Source organism: Notamacropus eugenii, chromosome 4 (genome assembly GCF_028372415.1).
Source record: "Notamacropus eugenii isolate mMacEug1 chromosome 4, mMacEug1.pri_v2, whole genome shotgun sequence".
Lineage (NCBI taxonomy): Eukaryota > Metazoa > Chordata > Mammalia > Diprotodontia > Macropodidae > Notamacropus > Notamacropus eugenii.
In genome coordinates this window covers 72,419,780-72,441,849 of record NC_092875.1, presented here as the reverse complement: position 1 = coordinate 72,441,849, position 22,070 = coordinate 72,419,780, and the positions used below count along the sequence as shown (strand labels likewise).

The 22,070-nt window shown below is 39.2% G+C and overlaps 1 protein-coding gene across 2 annotated transcripts in view; it reads right to left on the bottom strand.

The window, feature by feature from the left end:
* UHRF1 (ubiquitin like with PHD and ring finger domains 1) overlaps positions 1 to 22,070 on the bottom strand; it is a 42,389-nt gene that overhangs the window by 2,517 nt on the left and 17,802 nt on the right. Inside the window, exons 1-14 of one of the 2 annotated variants that reach the window (XM_072601875.1) lie at positions 18,906 to 19,041; positions 17,702 to 17,865; positions 16,985 to 17,200; positions 14,052 to 14,161; positions 13,733 to 13,919; positions 12,083 to 12,206; positions 11,880 to 11,987; positions 10,862 to 10,966; positions 10,633 to 10,739; positions 8,134 to 8,296; positions 7,862 to 7,999; positions 4,277 to 4,400; positions 4,032 to 4,189; positions 1,150 to 1,248 (exon numbers count right to left, since the gene is read on the bottom strand). In XM_072601875.1, the coding sequence (XP_072457976.1) occupies positions 1,150 to 1,248; positions 4,032 to 4,189; positions 4,277 to 4,400; positions 7,862 to 7,999; positions 8,134 to 8,296; positions 10,633 to 10,739; positions 10,862 to 10,966; positions 11,880 to 11,987; positions 12,083 to 12,206; positions 13,733 to 13,919; positions 14,052 to 14,161; positions 16,985 to 17,200; positions 17,702 to 17,838 (1,776 nt within the window). In that variant the 5' untranslated portion in view covers positions 17,839 to 17,865; positions 18,906 to 19,041. Of the gene's footprint in view, positions 1 to 1,149; positions 1,249 to 4,031; positions 4,190 to 4,276; positions 4,401 to 7,861; positions 8,000 to 8,133; positions 8,297 to 10,632; positions 10,740 to 10,861; positions 10,967 to 11,879; positions 11,988 to 12,082; positions 12,207 to 13,732; positions 13,920 to 14,051; positions 14,162 to 16,984; positions 17,201 to 17,701; positions 17,866 to 18,905; positions 19,042 to 22,070 lie in introns of those variants that run through there. The other variant, XM_072601874.1, reaches the window with a different exon arrangement.

Here is a 22,070-nt window from a genome sequence, read left to right as displayed (position 1 = left end):
AGCTTTTCTTCATTTCATGAGCATCTTTTGACTATTTTAACAAGACCTGGTGTTCTCTTTCTTGGCAACAATAACATGAGTATAAGACACAGAGAATCAAGATGGGGTAAACACAACTGATGCTCCTCTTCTGCAGTGTTAAAGCTCACATGAATGAATGGCCAGAGTGAGAAATGGATATGCACTCAAGATAGGGAATATAAGGAAGAGCTAAAGCTTGCAGAATTCATAGCAGAAGGGTAGAGTTTCTGCCATGATGCATGCTCCATAAAGCTGTCCAGGCTCAGGACCACACAAACTCAAGTAAAGTAACACTAATTAAAGTGCTCATTGTGTGCAAAGAATTGTGCTAGGTCCTGAGGGAGAAAATGGGGAATTAAGAAAGACAATCACTGCTCTCAAAGTGAATGTTCCAACACACACACATACATACATACAGAGACACACACACACACACACACACACGCACTCTTTAAGTTAGAAGACAGTAAGGACATAAATTAGGTACAAATAAAATGACATGAGAAGTTCAAGAAAGGTTAAGATCATTTACCACTGAAATAGATCAGAGAAGATTTAAAAGATGAGTTGGTATTTGAGCTGGGTTTCTGACAGACAGGTAGGATTTCAACAGTGTTGGAGAGAACATTCTGTATTCCAGATACAGAAAGCACAAAAACAGTGTGTGTACGGAAGGACAGTACAGGGCAGTTTGGCTGGAATATAAGAATTAAAAAGAATAACAGAATTTCAGAATTGGACAGTAGATATTATCTTATCCCTTCATTTTACACACAAAGCCAAGAGATTTCAGTCCCTTTCCCAGATCACGTGGCTGGCCAATGAAAGAATCAGGAGTAGAATACATATCACCAACAGGGCAGTATTTTCTATGACGACACATTGCTAACAATTATTAATACATGATACTAAAGAACACCACACAAAAATCTAGCGTCCTGGCCTACACAAAGTTAGTAAGATCAAGACTACAAATGCTCAAAACAAGACAAAAAGACACATAATGACAGGAGACACTATAGTTCCACAGGGACCTTAAGTCAAATCTGTTTCTAGGTCTTCAGCATTATCTCCCTCAAAGATACAACATGCATCTCAAACAGTATGGGACTGACCAACATTACTTACCTTGCAAACATTATGCTGACACACAGTGGTAATTGGCCGAAACACTACCTCTTGACAGCAAATACACAGGAATGTTTCTTCCACTTTATTTAAGAATTTCTATAATTAAGAAAAAGATTGTGTGAAACCAGCAAAGAGACTGACCCTATGCCCAAAACAACAATCCTCATACTCTTGAGAATATGCCTAGATACACATCAAAGGTCCTTCTCAGATCTGAATCCTAAGTTAAAATAGTTTTCCTTAGCACCCAGGGAAAAGGCTTTGTGATTCAAGGACAAACTAGCAATTCACCCTTCTCTAAGACATTAAGGTTTGCAAAGTGTTTTCCTCATAATACAAGAATTATGATTCACATTTTGTACATAGAGAAATGGAGGCCTGGAGAGAGACAACAATTTGCCCAGGGTCATAAAGTCATAAAGATAGTTAAGTGACAAAGCAGAGGCTCAAGCTCAAGTATAGTTTCAAGACCAGTGCTTTTACCACGAAGTCATACTGCTTCAGCAAGCACAAAACCAGAAAACTTATTAGTAGTTATCACATACATGCTCTGGGTCCCAAAGAAGTGTAGCCCCACACCTTCATAGTGACTTCATAAGGGCCTTGTGAAATAATCTTAGGTTGTTGGAAAAAAATACAAAGGAATAAGTAAGTGTGTAATTTATACTGAAGTATCCAAGCTTAGAATTCCAGTAAAATCAAGTCATATACAGAATTTCACTATTCAGAGTTTTGCACATGCTCTTAACTCAAGTAAAAACTCCTGGACTGGATTATATCTAAATACCATAGCAAATGTGAATCCTACCTATGAAGGGCCCTCTTCTAAGACAATACCTGATCCAGAAATAAAAATATCCCAGTTACCACCTTACTTTTTGTAAAAATCTACCATTTTGCAATAGATAAGTAGTCAAAGGTTATAAAGAGGCAGTTATTTAAAAAATGCAAATTATCATCAACCATATAAATGTTCTAATACTAATAAGAGAGATGTAAATTAAAACAACCCAAGGTTGTTTTAGGATTGACAAAATCATTGTCAATTAGGATTGACAAAAATTATAAGAAAAATGCTAAAAGATTGGAGATGCAACTATGGGAACAAAGAGAAACATATTAATGTACTTCAAAGGCAGTTGTAAATTGTTTCAACTGTCCCAAAAAACAATTTGGAACTATACCAGCAAAGTCAAACTACATTATCCTTTGACCAATTCCACCCCAAGTCAAGGACAGAAGGAAAAGTCCCATAAATGCAAAATATTTATAGTACCACTTTTTCTGGTAGCTAAGAGCTAGAAACATAGCAACAGTGCATACCCACTGAATAGGGAACAGCTGAACAAACTGTGGTATGCCAATGGCCATTAGGTGGCAAAGTACAGGAGAGTCAATCATGCATTGCCAATGGTAATATTACTCAGTAGCAATTGGTAAATAGTTAATAAAATAAATAAAAATAGAATACAGAAAATGTTAATATATGGTTTTCTAAGTCAATACACACCTGATAATGATCCTTATATACAGTTTAGTGGCCCCTATTGGAGTTTGATACCACTGGCAGAGTGGATAGGGGACCTGACTTGAATGACTTATACTTACATATTCTATATGCATTATTCCTGAGCAAGTCATTTCAGCACCCTCTGCCTTTGTTTTCTACTCCAAAATGGAGGTATTAGCATCTACTTTCAAGGACTGTTGTGAGGATAAAGCAAAAGAGCATGTATAGAAAACACTGCAAACCTCAACACACTGTATGTTAGCTATTATTATGAAAGAAATGACAAATGAAATATTCCGACAAATTTACAAGACTTGTATCAACTGATATAGAGAAAAGTGTAAGCAGAAACAAGAAAATAATGTACACAATGGCCACATGAAGTGGCCAGTAATCATCTTGATATGTCTGGGTGATGGTGGAACATATCACCCTCTTTAGTAGAGAGGAGGCCCACTCTGGGTATGGAGAAAGGCACACAGAGTCGGTCCAAGTTTACTTGTTAAATGTGTTTTGCTCTACTATACTTAATTGTTGTAAGGAAGAGTTGTATGTAGTGGGATAGGGCAGAGTCACTGGGAAGTGATGGTGACTCTAAAAAAAATATCAATAAAACATCTAATGCCAAAAATCATCTCGCTTTCTCAGAAGATAAGGGCCACTAGAACAATGACAGGTAAGAAGCCACTAAAAACAGTCGTTATCCTAGTGCGATGCTTACATAAAAAAGCCTTTTTGGAGAAATGAAATTAAGTATAAGAGACCATCTGAACACTCAGTTCTGAAACAATATATTTGTGTATATTACATGATCACTGTAGCTGCATCTCAAAGGAAAAGTTTTCATGTTCAAGTTCTTTTACCCATTAATAACCATTTCAAAATTTCTTTTAGGAACACATCAAAATAAATTACTTATCCAATGCTTCAAAAATATCTGTGGTTTCATAGGTATTGAATAATGAAAATCACAATTTCTACTATCCCCAATAGACTGTCTTTAAGAGTAATGCCACAAACTAAATAAATAAATAAGGCACCCACCCTGGTCAGCAACCTTCTGGACCTGGGCCTCTCTGCACCTGCCTCTCCATGTTCTCTGATGACAGAAACAGTCTCCAGATCCCAAAGCCAAGTCTATCCTATGTGGTGGCTCCTGCAGCATAATTACATGCCTCTGGCATAGGGTTCAATACCACATTTCAGTGAGGTATCAAAATAGGACCTTAGTGGAGGGTCCAAATTACTTATTTACTGGCATTTCACTGATCAGCAGTCAGCTCCTAGCAGGTCTACCCAGTTGATTCGGGCCCCTTAACAAACACCATTCTGCAAAGAGGGAAACTGAAAATAAAATCTCCATGCCTACCGGTCCATCCTTCAGTGCACCTAGTACTTCATTCCACAGTTTTTCATTGGATTCATCATTCTTGATGAGAGTCTTTTGCTGGGAGGTCAGTTTGTATGGTTCCACTTTAGTCTTCTTGGACACTGTACTAGGAGAGACCAAAAAGGCCTCCCTACCCCCTAAAAGAAAGAATACCTCGTCAGTCCACAGAAACTCACTGCCTGGAAGTAAAGCTGCAAAAGGAGCTCTGCTGCTCAAATACCAACCTGCTGTCTTCCTTTTCCGCTTCCCTTTTCCTTTCCTTGGAGATGTCAATTCCTCATCATCACTCTTATTATTTTCTTTTTCCTTCTCTTTGTTAGCAACTGCTTCCAAATATCCTTCAGGATACTGAAAGGTAAAAACAAAGTCAAGTGAAGAAATTCACGAAAAAAAGAAATTCACAAACTTTCTATCACTCCTGGTTTCTGAGATCTCCACAATCTCAAGTTACTTAGCAACTAAACTCATCACTTACTAATTGCCAACTAATTGCTCTCCACAAGTTAGTAATGCCTCCTCCTGCCTGTCCCCTAACCATACCAGACACATCACGCAGCCTCCAGGCTTTTTCATTTGCTAGTCATCTCTCCTCAAATAGCCTCTCTTGCTCATCCTCATGACTCTAGCTCCATTCTGACCTCCTCCAGGAATATATTCTCCAGTCACTCTGGGACATATTTATTTCTCCAAGTCTTCTAACTCCTAAGATAATTTTCAGTCAATATTATTCCCTTTGGTATGAAGGAGGAATGCCCCTTCTGATGTCCCTAATGGCAGAAATGTCTTCTATTTCTTTGATAACACACAGAGGAATGCTATGTACACAGTAGGCATTCAAGAAATATTTGTTGAAATGAATCACTTAAGCGTTTTACTAAAACATGTACACCATTCTTTGACAATATGAAATAGGCATCTTGCCAGAAAATCTATAGAGATTTCTACATGGACCTGGAGGGGAGGGTGTGGGTTAAGTGAATTGTAAAGTCTCAACTCTTTCAATTTCATGATTCTATGAAAACATATGGAAGAAAACAAAGTCTTGATCAAAAATCTTCCAGTAGGGCTTAAACATTTTTACTTCTAGCAATAGTCTCTTTGATTTAGGTTAGTTTTATATTCAGTTTTTCATAACTTAAAATTCCCTATTGTGCTAAAGTTATGCTAAAAAAGACAACTCTTTATTATCCCAAGAGTGTAAGGTAAATTTACACTCTTGATACTAATTATGACTTTTTAAATAATCCCACACCAATTGCCACAACAGAGGGAGCTCTTTGATTAGTATCAGAGGACACCTAGATGATGAGCTGTGTGATCCAGTGTGCTGAACTTCGAATCAGTAAGTCCTAAATTCAAACCCTGCTTCATTCACCACCTAGCTATATGACCCTGGACAAGTTATTTCAACTCTCATTCTGATTCCTCATCTGTCAAACAGGGATACTAGCAGCACCTACCTCCCAGAGTGGTTGTGCAATCCAAAAGACCAAACTTTAAAGTACAATCTGTAAGTGTTAGCTGTTATTATTAAGTAAAGTCAGGTGAGACTTAGAATCTCAGAAAAGCTGGGATGTTAGATTACTTTCATCCTACAGAAGATAAGAAATGGCTCCAGGATTCTTCCTCCCTCTCCATGTCCAATTAGTTTCTAACCTACCTATCCATGTTTGGTGGGTGGTAGTTTTGGGTGCTGTTTGATTAAATAAAAAACTCCAAATTAGCCTTTGGAGTAAAGAACTATATCTAAAAACATCAATTAAGTTAAAGAACAATACAACCCAAACAAAAGAAGGACTGACTGACGATCTCCTGTCTCTACATTTCCCATTTCAAATTTCCAAGTGACAGAAGCATTGGAAATACGACTACCAATGGTGCACCCAAAGGCAGTTGATGTGTTATGCTCCTCCAATCAAAGAGGGTGGGATATAAATCATCTAACACAAAAAAGGACAGGCCTTCAAATCTAAAAGCCAACAGCAGTCCCAAAAGGAAAAAAATATTTAATAGTTGATAATAAGAATTGACATTTGTATAGCATTTTAAGGTTTGCAATGATTTGATCCTCGTAACCTATATAAGTTTACAGCTGAAGAAAGGAAGGCTTAGAAAAGTTGTTAAGTGATCTGCACAGTCCCACAGCTAAAGAGTCACAACACAGGGTTTGGAATACAGGTTGTCTGTCTCCAAGTCTTACCTATCCTAACCTATCAACAATGAGTAGGGTCCATTTAACTACTCAATATGAAAGGAGAAGTCAAACACAATCATGTATTTTATGATGAGAGACAATACAATATTGGAGCAAGGACAATGGATTTGCAATTGGGCAAGCTGGGTTCCAGACCCGACCTGGATGCTTACTGTTTCTGCTGTTTGTCCTTCATTCTCCAAGAGGACCAAGATGTCGGGAAGGTGAAGATAGGACTACCAAGGGACTACGTGCAAATCACTGAGCTGATGGCAAAGCCTGTCTCCTTAGCTGCAAAGCAATGGGACTCATATATGGATGACATATTTTACCAGGTCATGAGCAAAGGCTTTTATAAACCTCTTACAACACTACACTAACAGCAGGAATTACTCTCTCCCTGATTCCAATTGTGTGAACCACCCTAAAGGTAGGGCTTGAATCCCAAGCCTTTCTTCTCCTTTGGACAGCAATTATGCTGGTCCATCCTACACACTAGTCTCAGAGTAAATCTGAACAATTCACAGCTTCGCTCACAAAATAAAAGACGATTCCTATTACAGCATCTACCAATAAGGTTCAAAAGTTTTCAAGAGCTCTATTACTCACCAATGAAAGTCTTAAAGGTAGGCCTTCAAGGTCCTATACAATCCAGCAAATCTATCTCACCGCCATATCTCACAGAAGGACCTTCCTCAAGGATTCTGATCAGCACTTCAGCCCATGCTGCTTGTAATTCTAGCTTTTCCCCTCCATTACCTCTGTATACTGTAACCTCACTTGTCCTTCAAGGCCCAATCTGAAGAGCACTTCCTCAAGGAAGTTTTCCCTAATCTTATCAATGAAACTCTTCTAGCCTTAGTCATAGACCTCTCCTTTGTATTTATTTATCACTCCAATTTAGTATCACTGTTTTCATGTTTTATCTCTTCCATCAGATTGAAAACTTCTGGTGGGAAGACTTTCTTATCTTTATCTCAAGCACCTAGAAGAGTACAGGTACTTAACAAATGCTTACCAAAGAAAATTCAGGAAAGTAATATACAACAATTCAATAATATAAATAGGGAAAAAAACCACCAACATTAAAATAGACACTGTAATGACAATGCTCAAAGACAAGAAAAGTGTAACTCCCTCTCATCTTTGGAGAGGTGAACAACTGTGGACATGGAACACCGTCCATAGTATCAGATCTGGTTGATCTGTTGGTTAGTTTTGCGCAGCTGTTTTTCTCCAGCTTTTTTTTTTCACCTTTTCTTTTCTTAGTCTTTGTTATACAAACAGTGGTTCCCTGGGGAGAGGAGGAAGGCTATATTTAAAAATAAAGGTGATATAAAAACAAAAAAAAGTCAGTTAAATTTTAAAAGTATAAAATAAATGTTTACCAACCTGAATATAATCCCTCAGAAGACATTAGCAAACTTGTCTTATATATAAAAGGCACATAAATTTGATTTGTATTCAAAGGGCTGATCTGGAAGAACTAGGTAGACAGTGTTCCCTAGTCAAGGATAATTGGCTTTGAGGATATAATTAGTAATTCCTAGCCCATCCTCCACAGAAATATCCGCCAGTACAACATAATCCAACACAGGCCTTGTCCTGACCTTACCTGCATTGTTAAGCCAAGTTTCTTCATCCTGTCTTTCCCTTCTCTAGTCCATGGGCCAGGTTCATCATCATCCCTCCTGAGGAGGTAACGCCACACAAGGAAACCAGATTTCCCTTTTTCAGGCCAATACTTCACTACCTGGAAAGGATTGTAAATTGAGTATAAATGATATCCAATATGAAAAAAAAATAAACCTCATCCAGTCAGCACAGGAAAACAAAAAACAAATTACATTTAACACTAAAGAGAAAAAAGCTCACACCAGAAGTTACCTTGTATATCCCATCGTATCGATTCCCTTCAGCTGGGGCATATTTGCTGTGTTTCCCTCCTTTCACATTTCTCACCACCCTGACTGGCTTCCCAGCTCTCCAGTCCTTGGCTTCAGCTCCACCTCGGTCATTGATAGGAGCACTGCAGTTCAAAGCCAGGGCTCTAAGAGATCACAGAATAGAAAACATTAGGAAGTAGTATTCTGGGAAAGAAAGGCAAAAAATACAGGTATCATGTGTGGAAAGCAGGATGAGAAATGGAGAGAAAATTGAGTTAGTTATTTTATATATTTAAAATGCAAACCACTGGCTACTTAAAAAAAAAAACTAGAAAAAATAAGCTAATGGATAATTAGCTAATATGACAAAAATGATAATTCAAGCTAAATTAATGGACTTAACTCAGTGCTATACCAATCAAACTACCAAAAATATTTTGTAGAAGTAGAAAAAATAGTAACACATTTCATCTGAAAGAACAAATGGTCAAGAACAACAAGGGAATCAATGAAAAAAATGTGAAGAAAGGTAGCCTAGTCCTAGTACCAGATCTCAAACTAGATTACAAAGTGGTAGTCATCAAAACAATCTGGTACTAGTGACAATTATTGTTTGTCCTTCATTCTTAAGAGGACCATGACATCAGGGAGGTGATGCCACGACATGCAATGAATTGAATTTAAGTGAAGGAGGGCTGTGCAAAGTTACCAGCCTCACTTTCTCCTCCAGAGATATCTGGGTCCTGTGGCAAGGTATAGATCAGAACTGGAGTGGCTCTACATTTGGTGGGAGACCTTGGCTTTTTAAAGCTAAGGTCTTTCCCAGGTCTCAGTTTGACTAAGACAATGCCCATTCAGTGATTAAGGCCAAGTAAGAAATGAGGCAGAGTATGGCCTCTTTTCCCTACTCAAAAAAAGAAAAATTAGTGTGGGAGGGGAAGACCCTCAGAGTTAAGAAATAGAATGGTTAATGACTACAGTAATCTAGTATTTGATAAACACAACGATCCAAGCATTTGGGACTAGAATTCACTATTTGACAAAAATTGCTGGGAAAAATGGAAAGCAGTTTGGCAGAAACTAGGTATAAAGCAACATCTACCATGTCAAGAAAAGGTCAAAATGGATACATGATGTAGGCATAAAGGGTGATACCATAAGCAAATTAGGGTAGCATGGGAATTATGACCAAACAAGAGAAAGAGTGTCACAGGATATAAAATAGATTATTTTGATTACATTAAATTGAAATGGTTTTGTACAAGCAAAACCAATGTAGTCAAAATTAGAAGGAAATAAGAAAACTAGGGGATAGTTTTTTACAGCAAATTTTTCTGATAAAGGCCTCATTTCTCAAATATATAAAGAATTGAGTCAGATTTATAAGAATGCAAGTCATCCCCCAATTGATAAATGGTCAAAGAATTTGAACAGGCAGTTTTCAGATGAAGAAATCAAAGCTACCTACAGCCATATGAAAACTCTAAGTCGCTAATGATCAGAAAAATGTAAATCAAAACAACTCTGAGGTATCATCCCACACCTATCAGATTGGTTAATATGACAAAAAAGGAAAATGACAAATGTTAGAGGCATTGTGGGAAAACTAGGACACTAATGCATTGTTGGAGTTGTGAACAGATCCAACCATTCTGGAAAGCAATTTGGACCAAAGGACTACAAAACTGCATGCCCTTTGGCCCAGCAACATAACTACTAGGTCTGTATAGCAAAGAGCTTAAAAAAAAAGAGAGAAAGGACCTATATGTACAAACAAAAATATTCATAGCAGCTCTTTTTACAGCAGGAAGGAACTAGAAATGGAGGGGATTCTCATGAGTTGGGGAATGGCTGAATAAGTTATGGTATATGACTGTGATGGAACACTATTGTCCTGTAAGAAATGATGAGCAGGATGGCTTCAGAAAAACCTGGGAAGACTTACATGAACTGATATAAAGTGAAATGAGCAGAACCAGAATGCTGTACACAGTAACAGCAATATTGTACAATGACCAATTGTGAATGACCTAGCTATTCTCAGCAATACAGTGATATAAGACTATTCCAAAGGACTTATGATGAAAAATGCTATCTACCTCCAAAGAACTGATAGGAGTCTGAATACAGATCAAGGCATACTTTTTTGAACTTTCCTTATTTTTCTTGGGTGCTTTTTTTTTTGGTAGGGGGGAGTTCTTTCACATAACTAAAATGGAAATGTTTTGCATGACTGCACACTATTAACCTACCAAACTGCCTTCTCATCAATGAAGAGAGGGACTCAGAATTTTTTTAAAAATATGTTTAAAATTGTGTTTATATGTAATTAAAAAATACTTTTTTTTAAATTAGGAAAATAAATTAATTTTACTCTTCTTCCAAGTTCAATAGCAAAGCATTTTTTAAAATATGGTTAATTGAATAACTACTTCCCTGCAGACTAAGTCTATGTAAGGATTTAACAGTAACCAGAAAAGAAATCCATAAAACCATGAACCTGTTCATGTTGGTTAGTTTTTGATCACAGGACTGCTCTGCGGTCCGTTTGTTTCCAGAAAGATCTCTGCCTCCACTGCCCGTATAAGTGAAAGAGTTGCCATGGTCCTGAAGTGGAGAAGCACACAGAGCAAGGTTTGGTTAAACCTATCTAGGTGAGCAGGGAACAAGACAAAATTCCACGTGGGAGCTTCTGTTGCAGACACTCACAGTTACAAAACATCACTTACTACATCATCTTCGTAGCCCCCTGCCAGGACCAGAGAGTAGGCACCGTCATTGCTTCTGCCATGTATACCTGCCACATGGGGCCTATGGACACCGGACTCACTCACCTAGGAAAGGCACAACCAGTTTTAGGTATCTTGACTAATGTGACTCTCAGAAACCAGACCATATCAGTGGGAGTGCCAAAAAATTTTCCAAAACCCCAAACCCAGTTAACTTCTAGATTTTAACATATATATTCATTTTAGCTGGTGGCAACTTTAAATTTTAAGATTACAGATTACCTTATAATCTTTTGTGCTCATAAAATCTTTACTTCAAAGACAGAAGGGTCCTCAAGCCATGTAGTTAAACCAATATTTTAAATCATGAATGTCCTCTACAACACTACAACTCTACAACAGTAGTCATCAACCCTCTACTTAAACACATCCAGTAATGGAACAGAGGAGACACTCAAACATAACATGATCAAATATAGAATTGGTGGTCATACCTAATGTGAACTAATCATACAAGTCATAACAGAAGGAAAAAGTGCACTGGCCTAGATGTCTAGGATACATAAGTTAAAGTCCTCTCTATCACTATGTGACCTTGAACTTGACCTCTATCAGTTCCCTCATCTGTAAAATAGCAGGGTTGACCCAGATGATCTCTCAGTTCTATAACAGCTCTAACAGTCCAACATTTAAATATAACTTGTTTTAAAAAAAAACAAACAGTAATTCAAACACAATCTTAACTTTTTAAACCATTTTGGAGGAATGAGATAAGGTTTTTGGTTTTTTTTGCAACGGGGGATGGTGTACTGGTTGGCATAAATGGCATTCCAGGACCTTAAGTACCTCCTCCCTTAAAGAATTTCTTTTGACATAAGACTAAACCACAAACCAAGGTTACTCCACACCACCACATCTTACCACTTCCAATCTAGCCTGAGGCTCAATGAACATAAGAGTAACCCTACCCCTTCCACTGAAATATCACCACAAACTCAAAGAGTCCGCCACATTATACCTGCACTCTGAACTTCCACATGGTACCAACAGGAATCCCAGGGATTGGTCCATAATGATTAGAAGGCACAATAGTGCACTCCCTTGTGCGACCCACACATGCCATACCCTATATTAAAAAGAATAATTTGGGAAAAAAGTCAGTAAGAAAATGTTAATGTACCATTAAAATATCAAAATTAAATAAAAAGTTGTTTCCCATACCTTGCCCCAGTCTCTTTGAGACGATGATGTAGCAGATGCCATTTTTGCCTTCTTTTTGCTCTCTTTTAACTTCTCCCCTGCCAAGACCACTTCACTGGCATCATTGCGACATTCAGGGCAATACCTACAATTATATACCCATAAAATTAACCACTGGACATAGCAGAGTAATACTTAAAAATGGTTAAAAGATTAGGACATGTTTCTTAAATTGTCATAGTACATTTATCCTGGGAAAAAACCTACCTGTCTTCAACTTCTCTCACTTGTACTTCAAAAGGGTGTTTTTTATAAAGGCTTGCACTTCTATGTCCACAACATTTCTCCATCTATTCTACCCTCCTTTAGTCCCTCATCACCTCTCCTCTGAACTACTGTTAACAGCCTGTCTTAATTCCCACCTCCCCCCTTTTCTGTAACCTATCCTCCACAGATACCAAGATATTTTCTTCAAGCTTTTCTTCTGACCATGTCACTCTCCTACTCAATATAACTGCAATGGTTCCATGAAGTCCTCCATTTAGAATGTAAAGCCCTTCACAATTTTCTCTAACCTGTCTCTTTTCAGGTTTGTTATGCATTACTCCCTTTCATGTACTCCTCAGTCCAGCCCAAAAGGCTTTCTTCACACCTGATACTCCCTCTCCTGGCATTTGCCCAGGCTGTTCCCAAGCCTGGAATGCTCTCCCTCCTCATCTCCATTTCTAAGAGTCCCAGGCATCCTCCCAAGCGCCACCTTATACTTAAATACGTATGTGCCCTCTCCTCTGCAGTGTTAGCTCATCATTATCTTTGCATCCCTAATGTCCAGAAGAAAGCCAGGTACATAGTGGCTGCTTAGTAAATGCTTACTGAAGGACTTCTGGAAACATTCTTTTTGTCCTCTCTCCCCCCAGGTCTGGAAAGCGCAGCACTGGCTGTGAGCCAGGAGGCCCAAAGACGACTCCCAAGGTTACAGTTTCTACCCCCTTCTCCATGCTGGGCCTCAGTTTCCTCACCTATAAAATGGCTCCAAGACCTAGACTTCCTACATCAAAGTTTTGTTTCAAGGAAAGTATTTCATAAACCTTCAAGCACTATAAAATGCAAGTTATTTTTCAGACAGTCAGCAGAGGCTTCCAGTCCCTCGTCCCTGTCTCTCTACCACAGAAGCCCCATTTCACCTGTGGAAACACGCATCAATATTGTTCTGTTTCTTTGGTGTCTTTCCAGAGAAGAAGATTCTCCATCTATAACCCATATGCCCCTCTCCCTGAAACCCCAAGTCTCGCCACATAACCCTGACTGGCTCATTTCCCCAAAGTCCCTTAACACTTCTAAATCAATCTGGGTGCCTGGTGCACACAGGTATCACAGACATGTGCAGGTTTCTCAGTGACTCCTCTTCCTTGTTTCTCCAAGCTCTGGCTTGGTCCATCAGAGATCCTCAGGCAGATGCCAGGTATTTCAGGCACCTTTTTCCAACTTCCCTATCCCAACTCCAACCCACGAAGTCTAGTACTTTGAGGAAACAGCCACCTACATTGTTCAATTCCCCTAAACCAAGATTCATGAAGAAGGGGACCTAGGTCTTCATAAGCTGTGTTGTCAGTCTCTCACAACCCTTCCCCCAGAAAACTGCAGACAGGCACTCCCAGCATGGAGACTCACCAGTCTTCATCATCTGGAATCCGGCTCAGTGGGGGGCTGAGGCAGTAGATGTGGAAGGCCATATCACATTCATCACACATTAACTGCTTGTCGGGGTCTTGCTTTCCTCCGCACACATAGCAGGCACACATTCTGCAGGTCTTATTGGGGTTATCTTTACAGTGTTTGCAAATGGGGCCACTCTGTCCTAAAGGCAGCAGCACACACCAACACAATAGCAGCACATCAGTTTATGAAAGTTTATGAAAAACAGTCTTTTACCAGCAGGGTATGAGAACAACACTGAAGAAACCCCATGGGAAAACCCAGCAGGACTCACTTTTCAAAGGGTTTTCCAAACCAACTGGGCTCGCACTGCCAGGCTCCTCAATTTTGTAAACTTCATCCACAAAAGTTATTCTACAGTCATTCAGAGAATCCCCAGCATCCCTATAACAAATTCATATGTAAAATTCAGCTTGTGCCAAGACAATCACTCATTCATTCCTCCAATACCCTGAAATCAGCTTTTAACTAATTCAAATAAGTACACATTCACTACAGTACCTACTGACAGTAGCCCATTTCACAAAAAGCAGAAAGGGGGAACAAAGGATCAAAAACTGTGTGTTGACTAAGCTCACATAGGATAATGAGACAAATGTAAAGTACATGAAGCTGCCCTAAAATGCTAAGATATGTGCCCTAGCTCAGGTTCCAGCTGAGTCCCCTAACACTAAACCTAGTGTGCTTTCCCATCAGTTCATCCAGAACCATTTTTTAAGCAGCAAAGGTGACAGGGATGGGTCTGGCCTGGGTCTCTGTGGGATTTCGCTGCAGTGGGAGTTTCAAACAAGGAACAACCTCTACTAATGCAAGAATCTGTGGCCTTAGAGAGCTGTCTAGGGAAGTCCACAGACACATGGCTGGTCTGTGCCAGAAGTACCCCACCCAGCCCCCTAGAAGAAGAAACCTCAAAAAGCTTACATTCTATCAGGAGAGACAATGTGCATAAATAAGAATAGACAAAATATATACCCCCAAGAAAGAGTGAGAGAGTGTGTGTATGAGGGAAGCAAATTTAGGGCAGGGGGAACCTAACAGAAGATGATCCTAAGACAGGTGCACCTCTTGCCTTCCTAATCCAAAGTGCCAGTGATTGCCCAGCGCTGCTCAAATAGCCAAGAGATAATTATTTCCTCTCCCTTGTCTTCTCTGTGGGCCAAAGCTTCAGAACTAACAACACTGAGACTCCCTGGGTCAGCAGCCCCAGACCCCTTCCAAATTCCCATTTTTCTTATACTCATGGGAGGCAGAATTTTAAAAGTTCTTAGTAAGCCCCACAGATGCATGGGATAAGTAATACAATCCAATTTAACAAACATTTACTTAATAGGTGGCTAGGTGGCAGAGTGGAGAGAGCTCCAGACCTGGAGTAAGGAAGACTTGAGTTCAAATCTGTTCTCAGACACTTATTTACTATGTGACCTCAGGCAGTTCCTAAACTGTTATCTGTTTCACTTTCTTCATCTGTAAAATCCAGATCACAATATCACCTACCTCACAGGATAACTGTGAGGATCAAATGAGATAATACTTGGAAAGTACTTAGCACATAGTAGGTGCTCTATAAATGTTTATTTTCTTCCCTTCCCCTACTATGCATTATGCTACGGGATACAAAGTTTATGTAACACAAGGTTCTTGCTTTATTGAGCTTATAGTAAGCTTGGAGAAAAAAAACACTTGACTAATAAATAACACCTGATAAGTACATTTGAGACGTGTGATAGAAGGTGCTTTTAATGTGAAGTCTGAGGGAGAAAAGGGAGTAGGGCAGAGAAAGGGGGAAGGCTCCCAGACTGAAGTTTTGACAGCATTTCGTATTCTTGAAAATGTCAGTCAATGTTAACCTATTTCCTTGACTCAAAGCTGATTTCATCAGTGTTGGGAACTTCTAAGAAACAAATCCTGTCCATAGAAACAGACTGGTCATCTGCCTATAACTTAAAGTTTTAGAGTTAATTAACTGTCTGGGTACTGAGAGGTTAAATGATTTTCAGCCTATACAGCCAAGATGCATCAAAAGTCAAACTTGAACCCAGGTCTTTCTACTTGAACCCAAGTCTTTCTAACTCCAAGGTGAGTTCTCTATTACACTTCATATAATTTATGACTATCATGTGTGAAATTAAGAAGAACTAGCAAAAATCCACTTTTGAAAAGTATCTTTAAGGCTGTTCCTTGCAATAACCCTGCAAAGGTATGTAGTAAGATTTATCGCCTTCCCCACTGAGTAGATTGAGAAACTGAGGTTGAGAGCAGAAGTGACTTAACTAATGGTTTCTTTTGAAATACCTGGCTGAGAGCACTGGAAGACTCACTCAAGGGTTGTTCCTGGTTTGCATGCATTTGCAAAATAGATCTGAAAGCTAACTTTGTAAACCAACACCCCTGGCAGATTACTTGTGAAAACAGCTGAGACTCTTCCACTCTAGGGGATCTCCCTTCCAAAAGTGTTTCCAATCACTAAGTTGAAATTCTTCAAACTCAGAGAAGGAGGGGCACTCAGACATTTAGCAACCAAGGAAATAATGGCAACTCAAAGGGGCCCTATGTAAACAATGATAAATAAGGCCAATTTCAACTTTTTCTATGTTAAAGCTAGTTCTCAGAAATGAAATATTCAAGAGTGGAATCCCAATCTAATGACTCATTTACTTCAGACTGAATTCATTAATTTTCCATAAGCTAGTACTGTACAGTGCAAAGAACAATGAACTAGTGATCAAGAGCCTTGAATTCAGTTCCACTGTTTGTAACAACCTCACAGGGAATAGAGGTAAGTCATTTCCTCTTTCTGGGTCATAAATTCTGTAAAAATGAAGAATCTGAACTAGATCAGAGGTATCCAACACATAGCCAACAACACTCCCAAGTGCAGATTAAAATGTAATTGGGAAATATTTAACAAAATAAATAAAAATACCACAAAACATAAAGAAGAGTACTGTTAAAAACTAAGTCAGTATGAGGTCCCGAAGGGGTCAGTTAAGCACAGTTTATCAGCCCCCATTTCTATCCGAGTTTGACGCCACTGGACTAGATGACTTCAAGGCTCCTTGGAGGACTGATACTCTATGATTCTAAGCTAAATAAGGCTATTCTAATACCTCTGTCAAGAAATCACCAGCTCTTGACTAAGGCCAACACTTCAGTTATATCAACGTACTGTGACATGATGAGGTACACTCACAATCACATGTAACTTACCCAAGCAGCAAGTTTGCATATATCTCTTTAACAGTCCTAGTTTCCCGTTTTCGCAGGATCTCGGCATCATACCAGAAGCCCCTCTCCTTGGGCTCATCAGGGTTATAGTTCACCATTACAATTTGTCCAACTTCCAGTTGATGCCATTTCAGTATTGTCCGGGCCCGAGCTCTTACATCTTTTGAACTCAACTTCACAACACCATTTTCTGGATAGCTTTAAAATAAAAAGCACAGTAATCAATTAACATATATGCATAGACTATATGTGGAAAAACTAGACTACCCTACCTTGGAATGAACTATTATAAATGTATGCCAAGATTATATAATAATAACTAACATTTATAATTTTAAGGTGTGCAAAGTTCTCTATATACATTATCTCATTTGATCCCTTATGAGGTAGGGTGCTATTATCCCATTTTACAGATAGGGAAAACTCAGGGGTTAAGTAGGTAAGAGAGTTTCTCCATGGTCACAGTAAGTCTCTCAAGCATTTCAAATACACTCCTCCTTATTCTTAAGACCAGCACTCTTTCTAACATCCACAATTAATTTTCATGTTTATACAGGAGTATCCCCATACACATTTTTCCTTCATGTGACCTTCAAAACAGTTTTAAGAATTGAAGTCTTACACAGCGACAAACTAAATAAGAGACCCACAAAATCATCTATGTTAGGGACAGAAACCACAAACCAACTCCAAACTCACTCTTCATATTTCACATGATAGATAACATCCTCTTCAGCCACTTGGCTATTCCCATTGTCACTGGATTCACTGGCTGCTCCTCTTTCTTTCCTTGTAACATTTACCAATATGGCTTCAAACCATGCTCCCATATGCATATCCCGGGCATCTACATATTCGTTGATCTACAGTTGAATAAGGAAAAGTTTTTCATTGACCTTGGTAATTTCCAATTTTCAAAATTCGAACTCTGTAGCTTATTCTCTGCAATTTAACAGATATTAAGGACCTGCTGTATACAAAGTTGGGGGGATACAAAGTTTAGATAAGATACAATTCCTGACTTTACAGGGTCTATGAATCTAATGGAAGATATGATATAGATAACTGAAACACAAAATAATACATGGTAAGTACATTATAGCAATATAAAACAAAGTGCTACATAAGGCCTGAGTAAGGGAGTCATTACTGATGTGGCAAGTTTAAAAGGCTAAGTCTGACTCAATGCCCTATCAGGTGGCAAGACTTAATAGGGTTAGCTGAGACCAAACACTCTCACTCTTAGGTCACCCTTCAGCCTGCTACTTGAATCATTTCCATATTTGATCTTATTACCCCAAGCATTAGCAATGAGCCCAGGGTATACTTTGATCTTTTCTTAGTAATTAATACAATTGTAACTTCTCACTAATTTGCTGGCTAAAAGCCCCGAGCCCAGTTCAATAAAGAGCATTTATTAAATTAACTGGAAACACTCCCTTTTTCAATATTAATTGTTCATATTTCTTTATATTAAATTCCTTAAAAGTTAGGTAAATGGTAAAACTGATGAACGTACAATTCATTAAAATGAAATAAATAAAAGACATTTTCAAAATTTTGTCCATTACAAAGATCACAATCAGAATCACCTCAAACTGTCACTGCAATAGCAAACACCCTCTTATTACTTCCATATCACAATTTCTCCATTCAGTTTACTCCAAGTACTCATTAAAGTCTCAAGAATCCTCTTTGCATCTCTCAAGATAATAGTTAAATTTGGTCTCTCAGGACCTTGCTATTTTTATTCCTTTTCCTTTACCCTCTCTTCAACCATCATAGTAAAGCAACAGTCATTCCAGCATACATTGTAACCTGCCAATCCTTAAAACATAATATTCTTTATAATGATTTTTAATAACATAATTAGGACATTTCTCACAAGAAGTTTTCTCTTTACCCTCTCTCTGTCTTCTCCCCAGTTTGATCATAGATCAAAAATAAAAAATATACTCTTTTCCTTAACTTCATAGGGAGAAGCCTGTCAGAGTAAGGTATTTCTCTTTCTAAACTTCAAACTGCCTGAAACTGCTCTTCCCACAACATTCCACTTGGTTGCCTTAAACCCAAATCACTAGGGCTCTCACTGATTAGCCAACAATGGGTTCCAGCCCCAAGCCTCACTGGTTCATTGTTTGGATTCTGATGGCTCAGGGTGAGTGTAAATAGCAATTGTTTCTGAGGATCCTCCCCTTCCAGACTGATTTTATTTATTTATTTTGACGAGGTAAAATAGGTCATTCTTTGCTTCCTTTTTACCTAGCCTTAATACTGAATGAGTGTTACCTCAGACAAACTAAGACTTGGGAAAGAGCTTAGCTCAAAAAGGCCAAGGCCTCCCACAGCACAAGGGCCATCTCCAGTCGTCCTGATCTTGTCACTGGACCCAGATGGGCTCGGGAGGAGAGAGGGAGGTTGGTGACTGCACAGCCTCCCTCACTTAAATCCAATTAGTGTGCAAGTCATGATGTCTCCTTCATGGTGTCAGGGTCCTCTTCAAGAAGGAAGAACAAACATTTGGCTGCTAAAGATCTAACTATCTGTAGTCTCTGAGACAGCCTAGTCAAAAAGGTATATTACACAGAGAAAGGGAAGGGCATACTGGGGCAAGGGAGAAATCAGGGAAAAGCTTCATGGAAGAGGTGATATTTGAATTAAGTTTTAAAGAATGGATACAAAGGAATCAATCAACCTAGAGCACAGAACACGTGAAAGAGAATAATATAAATTAAACCTGGAAAGGTAAATTATCACCACACTGCAGTATCTGGAATGTCATGCAAATGAAGAAACAGGACTTAAAAGACAATGAAGGACCAGTGAAGATTTTAGAAAAGACCAGATCTATACGTAAAGAGATAAGGAAGTAAAAAACCAAGAGCAGATTTTAAAAAGATAAGCAGCTGGATCTCAGAAACATTTTGCTAAAAGTGATTCAATGTCCTGCAGCTAGTTGGTGAGGTTTGGCTGGGTAACAAGAGGAAGGTCCAAGGTCAGACATACACATTTTGGGGAGTCTTCTGCACAGGTGGGAGTGCTTCTTCTGTGAATATACAGGGAATCAATAAGACTGCCAAAGGAATGTGTGTAGAGAGAAAAGATGGCCAAAACCAAAGACCAAATATTATGTCAGGGAAGGAGACGATCAACACAGGAAACGGGAGGAGAATGAAATGCCTCTGAAGCAAAGGGAAAATAGGCAGTGGTCAACTGTGTCAGATGCCTCAAAGGGAGAACAAAAACAACGAAGAAGAACCAGAGGAATGGGGGAATTGAACAATTAGGTCACTATGAACTTGGAGAGAACAACAGAAATGTCAGATTAGGTTACAAAGGGAGGAAGATTTAAGCAGCTGATGTATTAGGTATAGAAAATTTTCTCAAGTTTCTCAGAAGAGAAATGAAGCAGTCGCTGGATGAGGTAGAAATGTCCAAGAAAGGTTTGAAAAGATGAGCACATCTGGAGAGAGAAAGAAAGCCATCAGTGGAGAAAAGGGATCCCTGACAGAGCGAGAAGGGATCCCTGATGGAGTGAGAAGGGATCCCTGATGGAGTGAGAAGGGGTCACTGATGGAGTGAGAAGGGGTCACTGATGGAATGAGAAGGGGTCACTGATGGAGTGAGAAGGGATCACTGAGGAAGCAGGGCCTAGAAGCTGAGAGAAAGCGAGCCGTCAGGAAGGCTCCTTCTGGAACACAAGAGAAGTTCTGGAAAATGCAAGGGGAGTTTGCATGTTTGCAATGGAATTCCCATTAAATGAATGCTACCTTTTCTATGAAACAGAAGGTGCAGTTGGGGACTTTAGGAGAGAAGACAAGATTTGGAATAGTAACTACAGAGAAAAGAAAGAATCTGTAAGAGAAGAGTTAAGGACTGTGGAAAAGCAAGAACTGACAGCCAATGAGGCTACATGACAAATGTCAAGGAAGGGACAGGTCAGCCTGATGTCACAGCTTTCTCCAGGGATGCTCTACAGTCTAGGATTAGGAGAAGAGAAATCTAATGGTGGAGGTTTCCAGGAATAAAGATTAACAGGTTAAGAAAAGGGCAAGTTAGCAGGTTCTCGGGGTTCTAGAGGAGTGACTAATAAAACAACTTAACGGACCATGAGGTCAAGCCTGAGTATGGAAATGAAGCCAGTAGAGTGCTGGACACATCTGGAGCCCCCCAGGACAGCTCAGAGCTGGAAATGAAGAGTTGGGAACCATGGGCACTAAGATAACAGATAAAGCCTTAGGATGACCAAGGGAGAAAGAATAAAGAGAGAAAGGAAAAAAGCCAAAGCCAGGGTTTGGGAAAGTTGGGAGGAAAAAAGGGGTAACATCGGAAACAAAGCAGAAGTTATTTGAAACATGGAAATACCAGAAGAGTGTGGTGTCAAAGACACCAAAGAAATGAAAACTACCAACGAGAGCATGACCAAGTGTCAAATGATACAAAGATGTCAAAGAATATAAAGAACAAGCCCAAATATGGCCAAGAGGAGCCTTTGGATGACCTGTAAGAAAGTTTCAGAGGAGTACGCAGGCTGGAAGTCAGATTTTGGGTGAGAGAGGCAGCAGGGAAAGGACAGCCTGGTATAAAGGCAAGTACTAGATCTGATACCAGAGGCCATAAATTGGAAACCCACCACTGCCATCAGTCAGTGGGACCTTGGACAAGTCCTTTCCTCTCTCTGAGTCTCAGTTTCCTCTTCTGTTAAATGAGGCAGTAGGAAAAGATGACCTCTAGATTTCCTTCTAACTCTAAATCTATGAATGTACAAAAGAGATTTAGAATAGCTTGAGGGAAATCAAGAAGGTCCAAAGAAAGGATTCCTTTGGTTGCTGCTTTTGTTTTAAGGATCTGGAAATCTGAATGCCTTTGTAGGTAAAGAAGAAAATAAGAGGGAAAGATCAGAGATGCAAAGAGAAAAAGAGTGATTTGTGGAGCAAAGAAAATGATGGAAAGCATAGTGTGGGCTATTCTTTAGTGAAAGAAGGTGTGTGAAGATCCCAAGAGGTCCTGAGGCCAAGGGGAGGGGAGGAAAGAGGAGCAGAGGAGGGAAAGTAGAGAATGGACTGAG